A 22,148-nucleotide genomic window follows, 5' to 3' on the forward strand; every position below is an offset into this window, starting at 1 on the left:
TGACAGTATTTCTCAAGCTAGTCACCTTACCTGAAATCCTAAACAATGTTCTTACAGAGCTGGAAGCATTCAAAGCATTAACAACTAAGAGCAGATGAAATAACACTGTAAATAAAAGACCTTTAATGTAATCCTATAACCCATACACGGCTGCTTTACAAAGCCTCAGAAAGCAACGCAAGCGGACAGCGTGTTCACTACGACTGCTCACTGCCCACGGTTCCTGTGGCCTCAGATTCTGTCAGTGCTGATGATGGACGGGCGCAGAAAATGAACAAAAATTAATTGAAGGGATGAAAGGCAGAAGAGGAGAATATTTCTGAAGATTGTTTCCTCCCACAGTACAAATTGGAAAAGCGTTTTCAAGTTTAGTTTAATTAAGCTGTAATTGCTTTCTGTGGAAGTGTTGGTGAGCAGACTGTGGCACAGCTGGAATAACACACTAAGTAGAACTATTCACCACCCCCAATTAAAAAAAACTTATTTTGAGATGTTTCTACCAATAGCAAGAGCAGTTCAGGTGTTATTAAGCAGTATGTTAGCAGGTTTCTTTAATATCTGCTACCTGGTGGGTAAAAAACCAAACAAACTAGAGCAGGACAAGAACCGTACATCAACTGACACTGCTAGCATTGCATCTTCCCTTGGAAAGCTACACTGAACACAGAATACCATGCATATACAGATATTGCCGACTGTTTCAAAATAACTGGTCTTCAGTCTGAGGGCATCAGCAGCTTACCCTAGAAAAGTTTTTCCTTTAGCTAAATAAATGTTATAGAAAAAAAAACAAAACAAGAAACAAAACAAAAGAGGTGAAGATGTTGGTTTTATGGATCCAGAAGGAACTGTGTCAACTGTAGCGTTCGCTCTGGAACCGCGGAGCATAGTTCCTGGCACCTTCGTTCTCCTGTGTTGTGATTAAGTCTATAATGGCTGTCAGCACTGCCGTGTCCCTGGATTTAACGGCATTCCAGTCCACGGGATGCGGGTTTTCTATTTTTTCCTGTAGAAGATCATCGAGCTCTTTTCTTAAATTCTGTAAAGAGTTTGTTGGAATGAAGAAAAAAGAAAAAAAAAAGATTAAGAAAAAAAAAACAGAAAAGAGAAACGAGAAAAGAAAAAAGAGGCCATCAGAGCAACACACAGCATTACCACAGCACGTTCAAACCCCTTGGGCCCTCTGTTCTCATCTTTACACCTGCTCTTCTATCGATTCATTGCAGCGTTGCTGTCTTTGGGATCAAAAGCTGCTTCTCAAAAATGATCAGTTTTACCTGTTACGGCAGATGACAATCTCTGGATGCGATGGCCTTTAACAGGCTACGTGTCCCTTAGCTGGCTATTTCAGGATTAAGAATGTTTGACTTAAAAGAAGACTCAGATACGATTTCTAGGATCCAATATTACACGAAGCTCTAGTCAGCTCCTCCACCGGGACTCATGACCGCTGGCTGACGAGCCCCAGCCTCACCTTTCCACACCCACGGGGACATCCCGCGGGCTGGTCACAGAACCACAGATCAAGTAAACCTACAGCTTTTACTATGGATGACTAGAGATTAAGCTCTTCAAATCTCTCACTGTAAAACATGTTTATATATCCTTTAAATCCACCCTATGCCTCTTCCCTGAAGCTTCTACAGTTTTTCAATATTCCCATGAATTTTTCAGCAGAGGCTGCACCGACTGAAGAACATCACAGCCACATTTCCGATGCCTCAACAGGGACACGCCCTCATTAAATCAATTACATCAGATAAATAAATAAACCTGACTGCTCCTACGGGCAAACATAAGGGAGTACATTGCTGTCTGCTCCTGCCCAGTTCACCATGGGATACAGACTGTTCAGAATGTTATTTTTACTACTGTGTGTTAACTTGTGTTCATCTCCACACCTTCAGTAGGTCTCTCATTTACTTTGTGTACTTCAACTGCTTATTGGGAATACGTTTAAAACACTATTATCTCCCTACAGTGAAAACTCTGTAGGTAGACAGTAATTTCAATATGCAGATTTCTCTAAGAAGCAGCAGTGTTACGCTAAGCCTTCCATATACTTGATTACCACACACAGTCACCTTAACTAAGTTGGCTATTCTTGCTGGAGACTGGAAAACAATCCATTCATCCACAGCGATGGTGTCCTGATCTTTGTCCTTCTGAATGGATATATCTCCTCCGAAGAACAAGAGACAGTATGGAGACACCTCTGTACAGTCATACAAGTAAATCTGCAAGACAACAACATTGCCCAGTCACCCTTCAAAACATCTGAAATGGCTTCAGGAACCCTTAATGGAACTCATAAGTTTCAGAATGTCATTATTCAGAGTCATTCATAAATTTGCAAGACATATCTGAAGCAACTCCTAAGTTACATGAAATCAGATTGAACAGGAGCAAAACCGGCTCCGGATTCCACCACACAAGTGGTGAAATGAAACCAGCTATTCTGTAACAGAGGGAAAAAAGTTTCAGCATATTCAAAAGTACAACACTGGATTGAAAAACATAATAATAATGAAAAAATGACACCTGTCATTGCCAGAACCTTTCAAACAAACATAAACCCCCACCCAACCAAAAAACCCATAAGCTAGTATAAATTACTTATGGAACAATACCACCAGTATGACAAAGAACAAAATCTGATGGCATGTAAAAGAAATGACCCGAGACAGGAAGCCTGCAGCCAAAGGCACCGCTCACAGCCCCTCCGAGCCCTGACCCGACCTGCTCCGAGAGCTACGGCAATAAATCACACAAACACAAACATCACGTACGCTGCTGGTTCTCATCTTCAAGTGGTACACCAGCCAGTTATAATGGAACTCTGTTTCTTCCACATTAACGGATTTAGGATGAATATTAACTGTTCCATCTGTCTTGGTGCAAACTTTCACCCTTAAGAGAAAAAAAAGTTTTTATTTTAGGATTAAGATCTTGGAAGTTTAGCACAATCATGCTCCAAATTCAAAACCACTCCAATTACCCACTCGTGTTCTAAACTCTGAAAGTACACGGATATTCAAAGAGACTTTAACTCCTTTCCCAAAAGATTACAACTGAATCTACAGGATGAATTTCTAGACATCTCTCTCTGCATTGAAGAAGTTTGAATTCTTTGCCAAATTTACCCTCTTAATAAACCCTGTCGTTCTCTCAACTAGAACAAATGAGTGGCCTTCTTCTTCCAAATGAGTGACTCTGAGTTACTGAACCTGGTGCCACACACCAAGTTTCAAGCAATTTCTTGCAAACACCACATAAGGAACCTGCACATCTGAATTGTTTGCTGAGCGTGGAGCAGTGTCAGTGTGGAACGAGGGAGCAGTTCCACCCTGTCACCCGTCTGGACGGGGGTCTCTCTGTTGTACCATGTGCCTTGGAACAAATTTGACTCTAGGGACAACAATCAACCGCTTTGGTTATATTAATACTTCCTACCCGAAATCACATTTCCCTTCTAACATTATAGTGTTGTCAGACAAGACAAAGCAGAACCCAAGTAGAAATGCATGAAGCACAACTGTCGTTCTCCTTCCCACATTTCAGAGGTGCGATCCTTTGGGTGCGGATCACGGCCTCTCTGCTCCCTGTGTGCACAAGTGTTCTGCAAAACGTGGAGTCCAGCGTTCTGAGAGAGACACGGGGTGGGGAGAGCCCCTGCACCAAACTGCTCAGTGTAACCAGCCTCTCGTGTAGTGGATCATAACACGGAGCCTTCCTGGGCAGCTTCACCTCAAACTACCCAATGTGAAACACACCTCAAACACAAACCAACATTACACCAAATCCTTACATTTTTCTCTTTTTGCTAAAGCTTGGACGGATCTTTGCAACTTTTGGATATAAACCAGCGCAGATGACCGCTTTGAGCAACTTCTCGTTATCTGTAGAGGACAGCAAAGTAAATAACACAGTTCTTTAAATCAGATTTCAGCTATCAGAGATTTTCCATTTCCTCCCACCGCTTGCCTGAGTTGGTATTAGATTTGGGATCCTTGGGGTCTCTGCTGTTCACAAATCCAGCCGCAAGGAGATGCTCAGCAAACTGTCCTTTCATGTTATGCAGCATCTAGGAAACAACACAAGTTGTCCCAGAACGACGCTGTGCCAAAAGCTTCCCCTCCTCCCACAGACATGATCCTCTTCCAACCTGTCAGATCTTACCTGGAGGGTATTTGCAGACAGGAAATACTCCCAGCAATAGTCTTTCTCAGTTCGGAAACCACGACGCCGAGTCTCTTCCCAGCCCTAAAAATAAAAACCATAAAGACATTTTTAAACGAACACCTACTAAAAAATTAAGGACAACAAAAACTGGAGGCCAACAAACAATATAGTTCATTTTTTTTCTGTAAGTGAGAAAGCAAATCCTTCGACCTCTTTATATTATGCATACATAGCACAGAGCAGCAAAACACAACTTTACATTTTGAATCAAAACCTTCTTTTTCTATGGTGAGGAATAAAATCCAGCTGAATTTTCCAGAACTCCATTTGTTGCTATTAACAGACCTGGGCAGAAACTGCATCCCAGGCCATTTATTTCTTCCTCTTCTCACCCCAACACTATCCAGCACCTGCAGTACTTCTGAAGTCAGCGCCAACCTCTTGGAGAGGCCAGAAGGACAATGACTAATGGCTTCAGCAAAGGAACTATACCATTGTTTTCTTGGTCTGCTCTTACAGGCCTGTCCTCAAGAAATTAGGTTAATGAGCCTGAAGACAAGACACCTCAACACTAGAAGAGTGAAAATTAATTTCGTTTTATGTTTCTGTAGCAGCCAAGATAAAAATATTTCTGAACACAAACTCATCAGTTTTTCCTTAGAATAAACCATATTACTCAAAATTCTAGAAGAAAAAAAACAAAAACCCAAACTTAAGCCATGCCTACCGTGAAAGCATTCACCACAGTCAGATGATCGCTTTTAGTATTCTTCGACAGTTCCTTTCTTCTTGCATCTGCTACTTTCTCTTTGCCCTAAGAATAATTAGAACCTATAAAATAGTCACGACTGACACGTCAGTTCTCTTTCCCTAATTCAGGTACATATACAGAGCGATACTTTGTATGCCACATACATGGAAATTAAAGCTACATGCACTATTCTGTAGGCAAAGACAACATCTTCATAGTATGCAAAGGCAATATTTTACTAATAAAAATGTAATTCACGTGAAAATAAGACTAACTGCTTTTGAACATCTCAATAAGTCCAACTATCCTTCTGAGATTCTTAAAATCCTATGTGTAACTCTCCTCCCAGGAGCCGTACCAGCGGAATGACGAAGGGGTCCTTGAAGCTGAGGCTGGCTGCGATGGTCAGCACGGGGTCCAGGCAGCAGAACAACGCTCCAAACAGGATCATTTTTCCTATGTGCGGTTCGACTGGTAATCGCGCTAAGTGGACACCCAGCGGAGTCAGCTCTTCTTGTCTGTCCAAAGCGTTCTGTCAGGAGAGGAAAGTTAACAAAGGAAACAAATAAAAGCAGTATTTGGAATTCCTGGAAACAGGCACTATGGCTGAGAACAAAGGCAGCCCAGAGCGGGAGAGCACAGCCAGCTGTAATGAGCCGCGGTAGGAAAACGACCAGCAAGTTATGGAGAAAAAGAAACATTTAATTAGAGACAAGAAAATGGCAATAATCTTCAACTGTGTTTCAAGTGGTTTACTAGGGCTCAGTGTCTTTCTGGGTGACAGAAATACTTGAGTGTTTAACACTTAATTCTCCCGATCAAGACTATTTTTAGATTCACGTCTTACCCACAATGTCACTTCTGTTTTTATTTACTCTATCCTTTGCCACTATACAGCACTGTCACAGAACACCAAGTGTATGGCTGAACTTTAGTTTTATCTAAGCTTGTATAGAATCAGGCCAGTCTAAATATTACTCTTCACCTAAATCAGATGTTTCAATTTATTACTACAATTGATTTGTACAAATAGTACCAGGGCAAGAAGTGAGCAGTACAAAGTGTCACCAGTGTCTTCCCCAGCATGCAAAGGGGCGATGACACCCAAGATCCTTCTCCTTTATACTGATTTTTCCACGGAAAAGGCATCTCAACTCTCCACTGATCTGACTGTGATAAGAAGGCTCGGTGGATGCAGCTACGAGCAGCAGAGTACAGAAGCAGTGAGGTAAATATCTGTAGGGGGAACTTAAATGCAAGCTGCAGGAACTACTCTATGCAGCTCATAAACATCATCTGTTATGTGAAATTATTTTCTCTGGTCAGTGAAGATATGTATCTATATATCTATATCTATATCTATATATATACACACAAAGGGTCTGCCACAATAAGGGGTTGTCAGACCTGGACAGTCAGAACTGTCCGACACCAAAAAAGGGCAGTAACATGGTTCTAAACAGATTCTTCTTCCTGTGTACATCAAGCAAGACTTTACCAGCTCCATTAGATGATTGATGGCCAACATTACAGCATCACGAGATGGGGGATCCATTAGTTTGCTCAGAAAATAAGCAATTCCACCAAGCTTTAGAATCTGAAAGAAAGAAGAAAATCCTAAAGCAAGTGGAGAAAGATGGCCAACTAAAATCCATGGGCAGTGACCACATTCATTTTTAAAAGTGTGAGTAATTCACAGCTTGAGTTAGATTTTCATTAATTAAGAACTAAGGGCAAAAATTAAAAAATGTATTAAAAATGAAATTTGAAACTAAGCACCTACTCTTCATTCAGCAGGCATACCCATGTATTCCTCATGCATATGCAAGGAATTCAATACAAACTGCCAAAAAGGAAACTCACATCAGTTCTAAACCTACTTTTTAGTGAAATTATTTTAAGACATCCTGTCCCTCAACTCACTGGCATCACCCACGCTCCTCTGATTGAACGATGTTTGGGGGCAGAGGGAAGGAAGCATGGTCTGAATTGTTGTTAATAGACTTGAACTTTTATTTCTACCAGACAATCTTCTTTTTCCTGGGTTTTTGCATCTAGATACAAGTATGCAGGTTGCAAAAGTTGCTGCAATGAGCTAAATATATTGTACTTCTGGTGTAACAGTTTGGACTCTAAGACAGCCCTGGGCTCACAGTTGCATTAACCTCATCTCTCAGTCTCTTCTTGCAATGGCAAAGTAGGTAACAGATCTGTTGGAAGGTTCCTACGTTTACCTTGATTTGTAAACAGAGCTCTTCCAGAGGCGTCCTCAGGATCTCCGGTAACTGATAATCATCCAGAAGGCTTGCGCGCAGCCCATTGTAGAGATGGTAACAGTGGCCTGGTTGAACTCTGGAATTATTTAAAGAAACAATTGTATTCTTTTTTGCCCTGTGAATTTATGATTGTGTTTGTTTATAAAGAGCTTTCCAAAACACCTCAAGGAATCAGAAATGAAGTGTATTCAATTGTTAAAGCCGTCTCAGCTTTCTGAAACACAGGCCCGTCCACAGGAGCAAACGCACGCGGAGCACAGACACCTCATCAACTGCTCAAATGAGCCATGAAGAGACCAGAGAAGAACTGAAAGTCTGAACAGGAGAAAACAATTCCACAAGGTATTCTGAGAAGAGGGAGATAAATTTTTAAAAAAATTGGTATATAGCTTATGGATAATAACTTGCAGGCAGTTTTCACTGTAATGTACCATAGCTTCATAAATCAGGTGTGAAGGTAAGCACCACCAACAGAAATTTTTAAAAATATGGGACAACTTCTCCTATAAAAAAGCAGGAAACTCCTAAGTTAAACACAGCACAAGTTGGTTTCCTAGAAAGACAAAGTAACCATTCTTTCCCTAAGGCAAGAGGGGGCTGTGTCAGCATCTGCTTCTGGACATAAGAATAACAAAGTAGTATCTTTAGTATCTTTTCTAACCATGCCATTATTCTTACCTTCCTGCTCGGCCCTTCCTCTGCTTGGCATTAGCTTTACTAACCCACTCTGCTGCCATTGTGCTAATGTTGTTCTGGGTGTCAAAGTGAGTTTCCTTTATTTTGCCACCGTCTATAACGAACACGACATCATCTATTGTGATGCTGTTTAAAAAAAGAGAGAAGAAACATTGCAACTCTTCATCTTTGCAAGCTTGACCTAGGATTTCAAAGCCTCTCTCTACCCCCACCCAAATTGGGAACCACAATTAAAAACAATTGTTTGTAATTTCATGAAGAATTATGTTACTATGCAGTTCAAAAAAGAGCCTGACTTATCCTGCTAGGTCTGGCAAAAGCCAGCCCATGGGGTCCAAAGCCTGCAGGAGACAGGCAGCTCGCACTCCGCATGGACAACAAAGGCCAGTCTTTGTAGCAACATCCACCATGTTCTAATTGTTTAAAACAACGAAAGGAAAACTCCTGTTTAGTCTACAAAGATCTCTAAAGTGTTCTAAATAAATGGTACAAATACAAAAGCAGATATTTTGGGTTTATAGTTTAGATTACCACGTTTGTTCACTCGGTTACCCACACAGCTTTTCCAGCCCGCACAGCCAGCCATTTACCTCGTCTCTGCAATGTTGGTAGCAATCACGATTTTCCGTACTCCTGGCGGGGTCTTCTTGAAAACCTGTAATTATCCATGGCCCGTTTATATGTTTGCCAAAACCAAACACATGCTTAATTAATTTTTTTGTAGTTGCAAAATGTTACTTTATTGCATAACAACAAAAGAGAAGCATACCTGAGTCTGGTTAACAGTAGGCATCAATGAATGTAAAGGTATGATAATAAACCTATCTGAAAATTAAAAATCAGTAAAAGACATGGTGTAAGCACAGAAAATTTAATTTTACAGGAAAATCAAGTATGCAACTAAGTCTACTGTCTGACTCTGAATTCACATGTATATTTATTGTAATGGCAAATTCTAAAGTAATAAGCTATAAAGGTTTTTTTTTAAATTACACTATGATGACTTGACAAGAAGTTATGGATTTATGTACAATAATTTTTATTTCATTTTAAAACTCTCAAATTATTTAATTGCTGAGGTTCAACAAATAAACTGACACTCTCGATTTTTCAATAAACTGCAATTCTTTCTGGAATTTTTACAACATCAAGTACAAGACGACTATCTGAACAGCCAAGAGCACAGTCAGACACGTCAGCTGAAACTATCAGTGATGCAAACAGGACAGAATAAAGCGTATTGTATAGGCACAGGGTGTTTTAGTGCCCAATTAAAAAAGCTACGAGAAATAAACAGGCTTTAAAAGTAGCAGACAGCAGCAGACAGGGAAAGAGGAAATGAACACAGAATGAAGAAAGAGATTAATTTGGGGTGGAAGTCACAGCTACATGAAAGGACACAAGGAAAAAGATGCAGGTCAGACTCTCAGTTGTTCACTCCTACACTGAGGAAAATGAGTGATTATCATTAGCAGATGAAATGCAGAAAATGCAAAATACAGAAATACAGAAAGTGCAGAGCACACAACAATCACCTCGAGAAACAAGAAAAAGCCCACAGTGTAACACCAGCAGTCACATGCAAAAATTAAGAGTTTGCCACTAACGCCACTGACAGAATTTCCATGTAAAATTTTGGTTTTACCTGACTTAAACATGACTTGTGACATCAAGAGATCATGCAGAGTGCTGATATTGTCCCAGCCTGGAAGGAACACCAGAATTGCTCCCTCCTATACACAGAAGAGGCAGTGAAAGGAAAAGGGGTTAGAATCAGTTATAGGCTATGAAAAGAACCAGCTACTTGCACACTGGTACAGGTATGCTGGACAGGTGATATTTGAAACCACATTGACTCAAATTTGGACCAAAGTTTATAACATTGCTTTTTAGAAGAGTTAGCTACTTATATTTATCTGAACATAACAGATAAAAATTGGACTTTTAACATTTTTCCCCTGCGGTGTTTTAAAACGTTGCCATGTCAACACTAGAGATATTTGAGCTGCAAGTAAAACAGAGAGAAACTAATGTATAATTTTCAACACAGGAAGGACAAAATATGAAAACAGCAACTCATGCTTGTTATCCTCAGCTTAAATGATCTATCAACTTAAATATTATTTAGTATTTTCAATAGTAAAAATTCTCTTTAAGGAATCAGCCAATGTGTCAGCTTTTCCACAGATGTTTTTGAGCTCAGAAACAAATTTATAGCTTCACGTTATGACAATCTACATATGTTATGCCTATGGTAACAGACTGCTCTTCCTTCATCTTTGTCACTGCTTCGAGCGTAGGACCCTTCTGATATTAGTATTCTGATAATGTTAGTAATAACTGACAAGGTAAGGCACATTTGGGGAGAACTATTACTGCAGCTGTAATTAACTACTCATCTTGACAAGCTGAAAGCAGGAAGAGTCTCCAAGCTGCGTGCTTGGTAAATGGGACCGGATTTTGCTGGGCTGGATACAAACCCAGGCCCCACAGCATCCCAGTCGTGTCTGGATCACCCAGGCACAAAACCCATTAAAGCCAAGTGCACGGTGCAGGTATGAGGCAGTGAACATCAACTCCAACAACCGCTCCTCCCCTTCCCTCATCGCCGAGGAATTAAGAACAGACGTTCAGTTGTACACTGAAGAGGTTTTCCGACAGTTTCCACTGCAATTTCACAAAACGTTCACTTTCACTGCACGCTACAAAGAATACCGCCTTTGACAAATGTGCCGTCACAGAAAGAACTACGAGTTAAAATTTAATTTGTAATTATATTCCTTTCCATCAAATAACTAAGGTGTATAATTAACTTGAAAGTTTCTTTAAAAGCTTATTCAAAAGAAAAAGAAAATAGAGCAATCCGAATCCGAACGGCACCCAAACCTTCAGATATCTGTCCTGTTTTATTCAGAAGACAGTCCCTACTGCCACTGAAAGAATTCAGGCTCTTTTTTCCCCTTGCTCAGAAGGAACCACAAATGAGCGTATGGATCATATCTGTAAGTTTTCCAGGTTCCTCCTGCACACACACACACATTGAGCTCCCCTCAATGCCCACACCCCTCTTCCAGAAACGCTTAGATGCGTGCTCCCCTTTAAATGTGGATTCTATCCCATCACTTCAATAAACACAGTAGCTAACTACATTCTAAATTCAGGGCTTAAAGAGTAATTAGATATTTAAAGCTGTTAATGACTTCTCAAAAGAGCAAAAGAAAAAACTCTTCTTTGTATCATAAGCCGAAATAACTATCAGCTCCGATGTTCCCAACAGTCACAGACCACAATTCAGTCACATCATTAGAATATGGTGATAGGAGAGAGAAACCCACCTCTTCTTCCAAAACAATGTGCCTGATAAGTGCTGCTATAAGATCAAGGTCAACCTTGTCATCATCCATCATTTCCAAGGCATCTATGGTACTTGCTGAATACCTACAGCATTGAAAGCAAACACGTCAGTAAGTATTAACACAGAGTCATGCAGCCCTGTTTCTGTTACGAGGCTCTGCAATCATGCATCTACATAACCCACTGCTGTTCAACTTATTCTTTGTTCAGTTACACCTCCGATGTACTCTGTAGTTTAGAATGATTATCGTCAGTTTAGAACAGTAAGTTTAAGAAACACCATGTTATGACTGAACTGCATTTGAAGCATTTACACCATCTCTCTCCCCGTCATGAGTTACCTGGGACCTGAGCAATCTCAGTTTACCCTTCAATTTATCCCTCACAGCAAGTACAGGAGGCACCTCATCTGTTCAGCCTTTTGCTTTCACAGAAGCCAACACTATGGAAAGAATTGCCGGCTGATTCAAAGGCCGTGGTGGGAGAGGGCAGGAGCACAAAGCAGGGAGCAGAGCACAGCCCAGACAGACACAGCATCGAGGACTCTGCCCTTGGAAAAGGGAGATACAACCAAGCCACCGACGTTCACTATTGCTGCCATATTATAGACAGTCCCAAAATGCAGAGGACAAATAAGACAAGAGGAAGAACAGGAAAATGCTGTTCCTGAAATGAATCAGCCAGGCTATCTAATTAATCATCTTGTCCAGATTACCAAACTAGTCAAATGCTGGCAATCAAAAGAATGTTTCAAGTGGAAAATCTCTACTGGGTACCGAAGAGGCAAAATTATGTAGCTTGGTTTTAAATCACCACAGAGGAATATAAAACCATTCTGAGGAAAAAGGTTGTGGTGGGGTTGTTTTGTTGGGTTTTGTTTGTTTTTGGTTTGCGTTTGTTGTTTTATTGGGGTTTTGTTTGTTCTTTTAAAAACCAGCACATTTAAAAAGCAGCATATTTAAAAAGCAGCAATTCCAGCACTATCGCCTTCCACAGCAGCAACTATCACATTGTTAATAGAAACACGGTAGTATAATACAGCATTAACTTATGTTTCTCAGCTAAGACGTGTCTAAAAACTTAACACAAAAGAGTAAGTTGAGACAACCTGCCCCGCAGCTGCCGTAAGTACTCTGGCCACCGCTCCCTGTACAGCTCCTCTTTTTCTTCTTTCTCTGGTCTGCTCACATGTCCCTGCATGAAGCCTTTCTTCCACCGCGGGCGCCGGTCGCTGCTCTCCGGGGTGTACCTTTACATTTCAACAACAGACATAACCGCATTCGGAAACCAAGGTCATTTAAAGCCAGCTGCATGGCAGTTTTCAGAACTTGGGAAAATATGCAGCGCTTTAGCTATATGATGTAAGGTAAATACTTGAATTTCTTTTCTGTAAGAAATCTTACTTATAAAAATAGGTACCATTTCTAGCAAGCATGAGAATGCGTAGGAAGAAGTGACCAGCTTGATTTAGTAGCCTGAAAATCCACCACGCCAAAAGCAAAAAGAGACAAGTCTTCTTCCTCCTCAAGCCAACATTTCCAGTTCGCTATGTGCCATTTTTAATTACTGTTAAACCTACTAAACATCCCTTGAAGGTTTTCTGTTGAAAATGTCAATTTTCCCACAGGTTATTCATACCAAGATAACATATGAAAAGGCATTCTGTGCAAAACAAACAACCAAACAACCATCCCTAAGGGTGTTCAGAACATACGCTTACCTCAGCTTCTCAATGACATCTTCAAGAAGGTATTCTACCACAGGGAACGTGAAGCCAGGGATGTGAATCATGGGACAGTTGTCTGTCGAGGAAGGCATAACTCACTTTTCAAACAGCAAATAAAATACTGAACTGAAATAACAGAGGCAATAAGCATTCTTCACTATTTTTGCAATAGAGTTGCCAAGTCCATAGGGTTTTTCTGTTTATTTTGAAATTATCGTGGAAGACGCCAAATTCAATCCCAAACAAAGCTGCTGAATAAAAAAAATACAAAGGTAGCAAGCAGCATATTGTTCTCTAGCATGTTCACCTTGTTTCAGCTACAGGATAAAGCTGGAAGACGGAACAACTAAAGGCTTCAATCTTGTTGTGCACTCACACCAAGACTTCTAAAACAGGGTAAATACCAGTAAATATTTAATATGCAAACACTGTCTGAAAAGCAGATACAGAAGCAACGTAAGCTCATGATCAGATAAAACTAAGAGAATAGGCATCTCCAGCAGCTGGCAACTATTTGTAAAATTGAAGTCATCACCTCTTTTGATAAAAATCAATCCTAAAATTTGACTAATGCATTATACTGTAGAAGCCTAAATTACTGAGGAGGAATATTCATAGGAAGCTTTTCACCTACCAAAATACTCCGAAAACTTCTCTGCATTTAAAGTAGCACTCATTAGTATGACTTTCAGATCCAAACGAATATTCAAAAGATCTTTAATAATGCTCATTAAAACATCTGACTGAAGATTCCTCTCGTGGATTTCATCAAGGACTACATGACTAATGCTGGACAAGTGCCTAAAACAGAAGAGCAGGAAGTTAAATATTTGGTATTAGCAAAATTAAAAAAACAGAGCCAAGACTGTTAGAAAGTAGTCATTTCATAATTGTATTCAGTCTCTTATTAAATAGGAAAACTTACTTATCTGACTGGAGCCACTGCAGGACAATTCCTGTGGTACAGTATAAAATGGAACCTTGTTTCCTCGGTAACCGGCTGAAAGAGATGCATTAAGAATGCCTCAGTTGGCTCCTGCATTTTCCAAGTACTCTAAAAACTTGCAGTGCAGACAGTCATTACAGACCCTGGGAAGTGCCCCGTGCTCCACCTGCCCACAGTTCAACGGGAGAGCGAGAGCCCAGGCACCGCTGCGGCACCTCTGCAGATGGAATGAACCGCTGGTACTGACAGGAGCCCTGACTTCCCAGACACCATTTGTACATTGATCTGCTGACCCCAAATTCTTGCAGCTACCTAAGCTCAGCACAGATGACACCTAAATATACACCAGTATGACAGTATTGATTAAATAGTATAGAAAAATTAGAGCTGAGACTCTATAAACTCAAATTAAAATGCTGAAATTACTAAACTGTCATCTCTCACCAGCATTTTTACTTCAACGATAACTGAGATTCCATTATTTGCTAGTAACATCTCAGTTATTTTTTTTTAATTATAGATGACTCCAAACGTAACAGCTTTTGCTCTGCAGCACTAGGGCTACAGACTCTTGTCAGTGCCCCTAACTGTATTACCCGATCCCAGCAGGGTTACTCAATACCTAAGTAGTAACAAATACATAGTGTTCCACAGAAACACACCTTACAGCATCCTCTCCTTTAACATTTCAATTTTTCCTTCAAATTCATGATCAGGGACACCAGTTTTATCTCTATCTATAGTAGAACCTTTTAGAAGAGCTGAAAAAAAGGACTTACTAGACAAAGGACATTTTGGTGCCAGCCATTGTTACACACTGCATAAAACACAAGAATTGCGCACAAACTCTTTGGTAAATTTCAAAAACCTTCTTCCCTACTCCAGTTACTCACAGGAATTCCTTCTGGAGAAATTATCAGAATGAAAGCAGTCTCCTATGTTAAGAAGTACTTTTTGAGTTTTCTTGCTTGACCAACAATAGATCCTACTCTACATGAACACACGACACCTGCCTCTCTTACCTCTGCAGCCGGATCTGGTATCCTGTGCTCTTCCCATTACCACAAGCTTCTGCCCTTTCTGCAGCAACTCTCTCAGCCACCTTAGAAAATTAAATAAAAATCAAAACAGTGCAATAAAGACATTTTTTTAAAATCCCACAAGGCTGATCTATGATTTAGACATCAGCATGGAATACCTAGAGCCAAGATGTTATGTCAACAACAAGGAACACCCTGAAAATCCCTTTCTCCTCCACTAAGAACAGTGTTTCCTGTCAGCGACCCAAGCACAGGTTTGTGACCCAGGACATGTTTTACAGGAACACAACCGTCCAGGCCTTAGCAACACACTTCCCTTTGAGCAGGTGAGCTTTTCCTCATGGGAAGGAAGGCTCTATAATCATTTGATACGTAACTCTCAAGGAGAGTAATTACGGTGCACTTAAAAGCCAACTTCTTTCTTGCTCATTAATGTACCTCTAAAGAGCCTGACCCAACATTAATTCACATTTGCACTGCCCAAATCCATTAAAATCACAACATTAGCGTTTACCTTAATTCACATTTGCAGTGCTCAAACCCATTAAAATCACAGATAAAAGCCATGATTAAATTGAGGGAAGAATAAGACTTGCAGTGCTGGTATTCAACTAACGACCAGAACTTATGAAATATCGCATTAGTGTATATTAACACTACTGTTACTTGCAATAGAATCCAAGGTGACTGAAAACAAACACACAAAAAACCATCTTCACTGTCCGCCACAGGCTGAACACTCATCTTGATCTCCCCGTTTTGTGTGGCTACACGTGAGGGCAGAGCAGTTGAGAGATGTACAGCACCCATCTGCTCATTTGGTGGTTTTCCAGATCTTAATTTCATATAATCTAGCAGACTGTCTACTCAGTTCATAAGCTTGCCTGTGGATCCCAGGCCCAGTAAATGGACATTTTCATTCCAGTATTTTAAGTAAGGCAGTAATTTTTCCTCAGGCTTACTGGGAATAAAGATAATCCCAAGAACTAAGTTACCATGTTTGTCAAAACGGCACTTACGGAGATAGCGCTGATCCTCCTGGGCTGCGTACACACGATCCTGCACGTCGAGCCCTTCCCTCGCTCGATGTAATCGTCCAAGATGAACTGTGTGACCTGCGTTGTCTTTCCACAACCGGTTTCACCACTTATCACAGTCACTCTGTTGTTGTTTATAAGGTTTACAAGTTCCTGTTTCCAAACAAAGAGAAAACATTTATTGTATTATTATTCAACATAGATTTTAGAAGGATTTTGACAATTCTCTGCTACTGTGCTGCAAACTTAGAAGATAATGTCATAGCAACTAAAGAGACAGACACTTATCTGTTTCTTATAATACTAAAAGTTTAGCTTAAACCACACAGAAGTAATTTCTACACGTTTACATTTACAACCTGTAAGGTTTAAAGCACATAAAACCTGAATACTAGTTCTAATTATATAAGATCCTATATGAAAACACAAAATAACTAAAATGAAAGCCTGAAATATGTTTTTTAACCTTCCCTCTCACTTGCCTGCTGTGTATCTTTGGTGACCGCAAGCAAGCATTTTCTGTTGGACTGCAAGACTGCAATAACTGAAGATTTTCAGTGCAACACTGTAATGTTTCTTATACCAATAGTAACAATTTTATTACACTTTAGAAAGGAAGCTCACTAATCATTCACTGAACCTACAAAAAATGCCGTAACAGAATACTCATATCATCTCTTTCATACTGGTGGCATCAAATGAAGAATTAACATCCATTTATAATAACCTCCACTGTCACTGATTTGATATTTGACTGAGAAATTAATGGCAGTAACAGCCAGCAGTACAGCCATAAAGTCTGTGATTAAAGAGGTTTAACCTGCGTTATATCCCATCCTAAATTGGGCAAACATTCAACAAACGGCCACAATTTTATATATCTAAGAAAAAGAAAGCATGACAATTACTCTATATAAAGTCCAATAACTAGGAATATTCTGTAAGTTTAACGGACAGAGAAAGAAAAAAGGACCTACACTTAAAAAAAAAGAAGAAAGTACTTAAACACGCACAGCATTGAACGCCACTCCCATCACTAGTGCTGCCCCTCCTGCCAGAGCTGCACGCAGCTCCGCGGGAACTCGGGCACATCGCGAAGCAGCGAACCTGAGCTGCTTTCTGCAGAGAACTCAAAGCCAGTGTCAGAACCTGGGATGCTTCAGCACCTTCACAAAAGGCAACAAGGGTTTCCTGTCTGTCCCAGCTGTTTTATCCTGTTTTACAACAGGGTAACAGTAACATGTGTTCTTTCCAATTAAATACATATTTACCTGTCTCATCCCGTATGAAGGAAGCTTCTCTCGGAATCTCTGGGGAAAAAGAAAGTAACAGTACATAACTTTAAACACCTTTACAGCAATGAAGTAATATACCTGGTTTAATCTACGACCTAAACTAAACCAAGAAATAACATGACAAACTATTAAGTTAACACACAAACACGGGCCCACTAGAAATAAGTTAAATTCCATGCATGTTTTCAGTTTCATTTAATTTAGCAGAATTATTTTGAGCCAACAGCTCCGTACGTGAAGAGGTACGTATGTGCAGCTGCAAGACCAGGGCCTTGGATCAGAGGGAGAACAGTAACACTGTTTTATTTGACAACTTCACATATAGCTATTAAACAACATAACTACATAACAACATAACTACATTAAACAACATAAACTACAATTTTTAGAGGCAATTCCTTCAGAGCCATTTTTGGGCTGTTTTAGACATAAATGCAGGCAGATAGTATGTTTAAAACAAACAAACAAAACACAAACAAAACCAATCAAAAACCCCCACAGAAACTAAACAATGTGTAAGCTTAAAATGTTAGATTTTATGGAATCAGAAGCTGTCACCGAAAGCCTGTTTTTTAATCACTGTCCTACTGACAGATATGTATTTTATAAATTCTGAACATAATTTTTAGCCAAAATAGCATCATGACAACTTCCCAATATAAACCTCAAGAAGTTGTGTTTTCTGGTTAGCTTAATTAAAACAAACCTAAACAAAATTGACAATCAAAAGCTTTCTACATAGCACACGGAAAAGTACCTGCATTTCAATGTATCTTGGATCAGATTTCTTCTTTCTTAAGTCTTCTTTAAGTTGCTCGTCTAAATCAGTATCTTGCTCATTTTTTTCAAAGAGATACTCCACATCCCGATCAAGGGATGTTTTCTCTAAGACTGGTCTCTGTCTCACAGGAGCTTTTTCAGCCTCTGGTTTCACTTTTGCAGGCTCTTCTGGAGCGGGTCTGGAATAAGCACAGAGAACAGAAACTTCCAAGGTTATCCAAGAAGGTGCTTGGCCACACTGACCCACTCATGGCAAACCTGAAATCTGGTTTTGAGACATGACACCCACAAGCTGCTTGACCATCAGCTGATGGGAATACGGAGCATGTCACTAAAACAATTCAAGTCTGGAAACTACCAGCCACCATAAGTTTTTCATCCGTATATAGAAATGTACCACGTTTTGTTAGCTTTGTATAATACAAAAGGACATCTCGAGACAACGATCACTTAACCCGCAGGCAGAACCGCTGCCCTGTAACGGGATCACTCAGCAGAACGGAGATCCGGACACCTCATTTTAGTGGCCTCTGAGTAACAACCTGACTGCCCATTTCACTGCTATTTAAAATCCGTTACGTGCTCAGAATGGACCATAATTCACAGAGGCTGAGAAAACATTCCAAGACTGCACAACACCTGAAAAATGGAGTCGAATGCCACCTCTGGGAGAGTAATTCCACTTGCCACGGGAGCTTAAAAATTCTGTATATCTACTTTAATAGGCCTGGAGATCACTTACAGGATTGTACGATTTTAAGTAAAAATATAACACCCCAAACTTAACGATAATCTGGAACAGGGTTTTACAGCAACAATTATAACCATTTCAGTATGACAATATATGGGGGGAAAACTGACTATATTTCTTAACCTAAATCACTTACTAAATGTGAATATTTCCTGATGTATCTTTCTGCCAGTTTGTGGGAAGTTTCTTCAACCCAAAGTAAATAAAAGTATTAGTAATTCTTTCTCCTTACCCTTCTTCATCCCCAGACCACCAGGACATGGCTTCTTGCTCTTTTTCATTTTTGGTTTGGACAGTATTCAACAGCTGCACGATTTGCTCTTCCCTGCGTTCATCCATACGCACAACAGCTCTCTAGTTAAAATAAAAACCAGTTTTCATCAACATGTACTCAGCATACCTACAGATATGTTATTAACACTTAAATATCAAACTAGTGAGACTCTCTGGAGTGATGAGGAACTTTTAAAGTTCTGCCTCACAAGGAATTTTGACATGCAGAAACAAACATATGCAAATTCTGCTGGGTCTCTTTAGCTTGGAAGAGACTGAGGGGGGACTCATTCCTGGGGATCAATATGAAAGGGGGAGTGTCGGGAGGATGGAGCCAGGCTCTTCTGGTGACAACCAGTGACAGGACAAGGGGCAATGGGTGCAAACTGGAACACAGGAGGTTCCATTTAAATATGAGATTAAACTTGTTGGGGGTGAGGGTGGCAGAGCCTGGCCCAGGCTGCCCAGGGGGTTGTGGAGTCTCCTTCTGTGCAGACATTCCAACCCCTGGACACCTTCCTGTGTAACCTCAGCTGGGTGTTCCTGCTCCATGGGGGGATTGCACTGGATGAGCTTTCCGGGGCCCTTCAACCCCTGACATTCTGGGATCCTGTGACATCTTTCATCACGTTTAACAAAGTGCCCGTTTCTCAGACCAAGGCAGCCCCGGGGAGCCCGTCAGAGGCGGCTCTGCCCCACGGCCGCTGCCCAGTTAACGGGATCAATGAGGCCGCAGACCCTCCCGCCGGCCCCGGGCATCGCCCGCTCCCGTCCCCGCTGTCCCGGACGGACCGTGCCCGCGGGGAGCGGCCCGGGGGGCGCCCACAGGCCGGCCCGGCCCCTCACCTGCTGCCGGTCCGTCTCCTTGCTCTTCTGGCCCTGCTTCCGCGCGTACCACAGCCCGATCTCGCGGCCCTTGAGGTGGCTGGGGTGGCGCCCCCGGCCGCCGCCGCGGCCCCCGTGTCCCCCCGCGGACGAGCAGGAGGCGGAGGAGCCGCCATCGCCGCCGCGGCCGCGGCCCCGGTGGTGCTCGTAGCTCATGGCCGCCCGGCAGCCGGCTCGCAGCGCCGCCGCCACCCGCCTCATCCGCCGCCTCACTTCCGCCCGCCGGCCCGCCCTCCCCGCTGCTCCGCGGGTTCGAGTCCCGCCCCGACCAGCCCGCGACCGGCCCGACAGCGCCCAGCACGGGGACAGCGGCACGATCGCGACACACACCCGCGAGAGAAGCGCAACAGGCATTAAATAAGGAAATATATTCACCGCAATATGTCACTGGAGTTCATCCTGCTCCAATCTCTCTCCTTGTTTCAATGTACAGATCTAGGTTTTGACGTCCCTTCCTGAGGCTGTGGATAAGATTTTGAGAAAACATTAAAAGCCAGTCTCCAGCACCACGTACAGCGTTATTACCCATATTTCTGGGAACCAGATGGCTATTCCTATTGTTTCTTTTTAAAACAGAACATACATCTTCAAATACCTACCAGTCTGGGTCTGCTGGCTGCTGTATCTGGTGTTTACTTTGTCCAACTTGTCTTGATTGTTAAATGAAACCTTGTAATTAGATAAAATTATTCACAGAATTGTTTTTCAACAGTTAATTAATGTTCTTTTTGTTTCTTTACCATTGTGCATCTAAAAATGCTTCTTCAATCTCATTTCTTTACATATTCTTTTGCTTTTTCTTCTTCCCTGGTAAGATCTACACAAGTTTTGAAATTATTAGTGTTGAGATCTCTGAAATACAACGTTACACAGTGGTTTCCAAACTTCTTCCAGGCACAGGGCTGCTTCTTCCAAAGGAAACCATCTTCTCTTTTCTCCTCTGCCGACAGTTTACCCCGTTAGGCCAACACCTCCCAGCGATGGGCTACGTAAAGAAATAAGAACTAGGTATTCAAGTCAAAGATCTGTGTATTTTCTTTTCTTTCTCCTCACAAAACACTTTATGCACCTGAGTAGCCGCTTGTTTTGCTGCTGGGCTTATCCTTTCCCAGGGTATCTCGGAGGAGCTCGGATTTTAATTTGCACAAAAAGGAATAGAGAGCAAGATCTGAGACATCCACAGGGCGAGGTGACCAGAGAAAGAGGGAAACAGGGGGACCAAGAACAGAGCGAGCAGGGACCGGAGGATACGGGGAATCACTGAAGGGCAGATGACGGGAAGGAGCGCGGCAGAGAAATGAGAAATCCAGCAGGCAACGTCCTTCTGCCTCACGTGTCCACATCCTGCACCTGCAATTCACGCAGCCTCGGGAGGGACGCTCCAGGGCTGCTGCGAGAGACATTCGCTAGCAAGATTAGTACAGAAAACTTACATTTCAGCACCTGGCCGTATGTTTTATTTCAAGAAGCACAATCCTTGAAGGCATTTGGGATTCCTGGGCCTGGCCCTGTGCATTACAGATTTATTTTCTTACAGCTCTGCTAATGTAACGTTATTCTCAGTGTACGCAAGTGCCACTGGAAGGAAGCTCTGACCCATTGCATATACTGCTTACCAAACGTGATCTCACCAATTATTTTCCAGCTCCTTGCTTTCTGTCCTCAGCATTATCCAGCACCCTGTGTCCTGAGCGCAGGGAAGCGCCGGCGCTGACTCACATCACCTCTTCCAAGGGATTTTTTCAGCCACCGCTGTGGTGTCTGAGCACAGATGAGCCTCTTTCAAGTCACCCCCAAACACTTTGCTCTCAAATGTCAAGCTGCTGCTGAAACACATTAAAGGTCAGACGGGGAAAAACAACAGAAGCGGAAGAAATTTTTTTTTCCTTAAAAACTGCTATAACGGAATTGTTTCAAAAATCACGTCCAAATACATTCCATCAAATGATAAATGCAGACAGCTTAATGCATGAATAAACAAGCCAGGAGCAAACTTCCTCAAACAGTGAGTTTTCCTTTGTGCAAGGAGCTGAAATCTAGTCAGTAATTACAACTTGGGTTTTCAGACACTTTAAACTGTTTAATGATGTGAGTCATTTAGAGCAAAAAATAAAATCGTCAGACATTTGTACGTTATCAAATTTACAGATCCAATA

At 41.5% G+C, this 22,148-nt stretch overlaps 1 protein-coding gene across 1 annotated transcript; it reads right to left on the reverse strand.

Annotated features, from left to right (window-relative positions):
- Window positions 1–100: 100 nt before the first annotated feature.
- DHX36 (DEAH-box helicase 36) lies at window positions 101–20,186 on the reverse strand. The gene is made up of 25 exons (XM_082055842.1): window positions 19,954–20,186; window positions 19,067–19,188; window positions 18,061–18,262; window positions 17,280–17,318; window positions 15,991–16,161; window positions 14,954–15,033; window positions 13,911–13,985; window positions 13,620–13,786; window positions 12,980–13,061; window positions 12,368–12,508; window positions 11,241–11,343; window positions 9,551–9,638; window positions 8,675–8,730; window positions 8,496–8,560; window positions 7,888–8,031; window positions 7,168–7,285; window positions 6,432–6,530; window positions 5,292–5,465; window positions 4,910–4,996; window positions 4,180–4,263; window positions 3,985–4,084; window positions 3,809–3,899; window positions 2,790–2,910; window positions 2,085–2,237; window positions 101–1,039 (listed from the first exon to the last, which is right to left on the reverse strand). Exons 1-25 carry the CDS (start codon window positions 20,146–20,148, stop codon window positions 854–856), a joined length of 2,943 nt encoding a protein of 980 aa, XP_081911968.1. The 5' UTR covers window positions 20,149–20,186; the 3' UTR covers window positions 101–853.
- Window positions 20,187–22,148: the final 1,962 nt, after the last annotated feature.

Source organism: Streptopelia decaocto (genome assembly GCF_964273445.1).
Source record: "Streptopelia decaocto genome assembly, chromosome: 6".
Lineage (NCBI taxonomy): Eukaryota > Metazoa > Chordata > Aves > Columbiformes > Columbidae > Streptopelia > Streptopelia decaocto.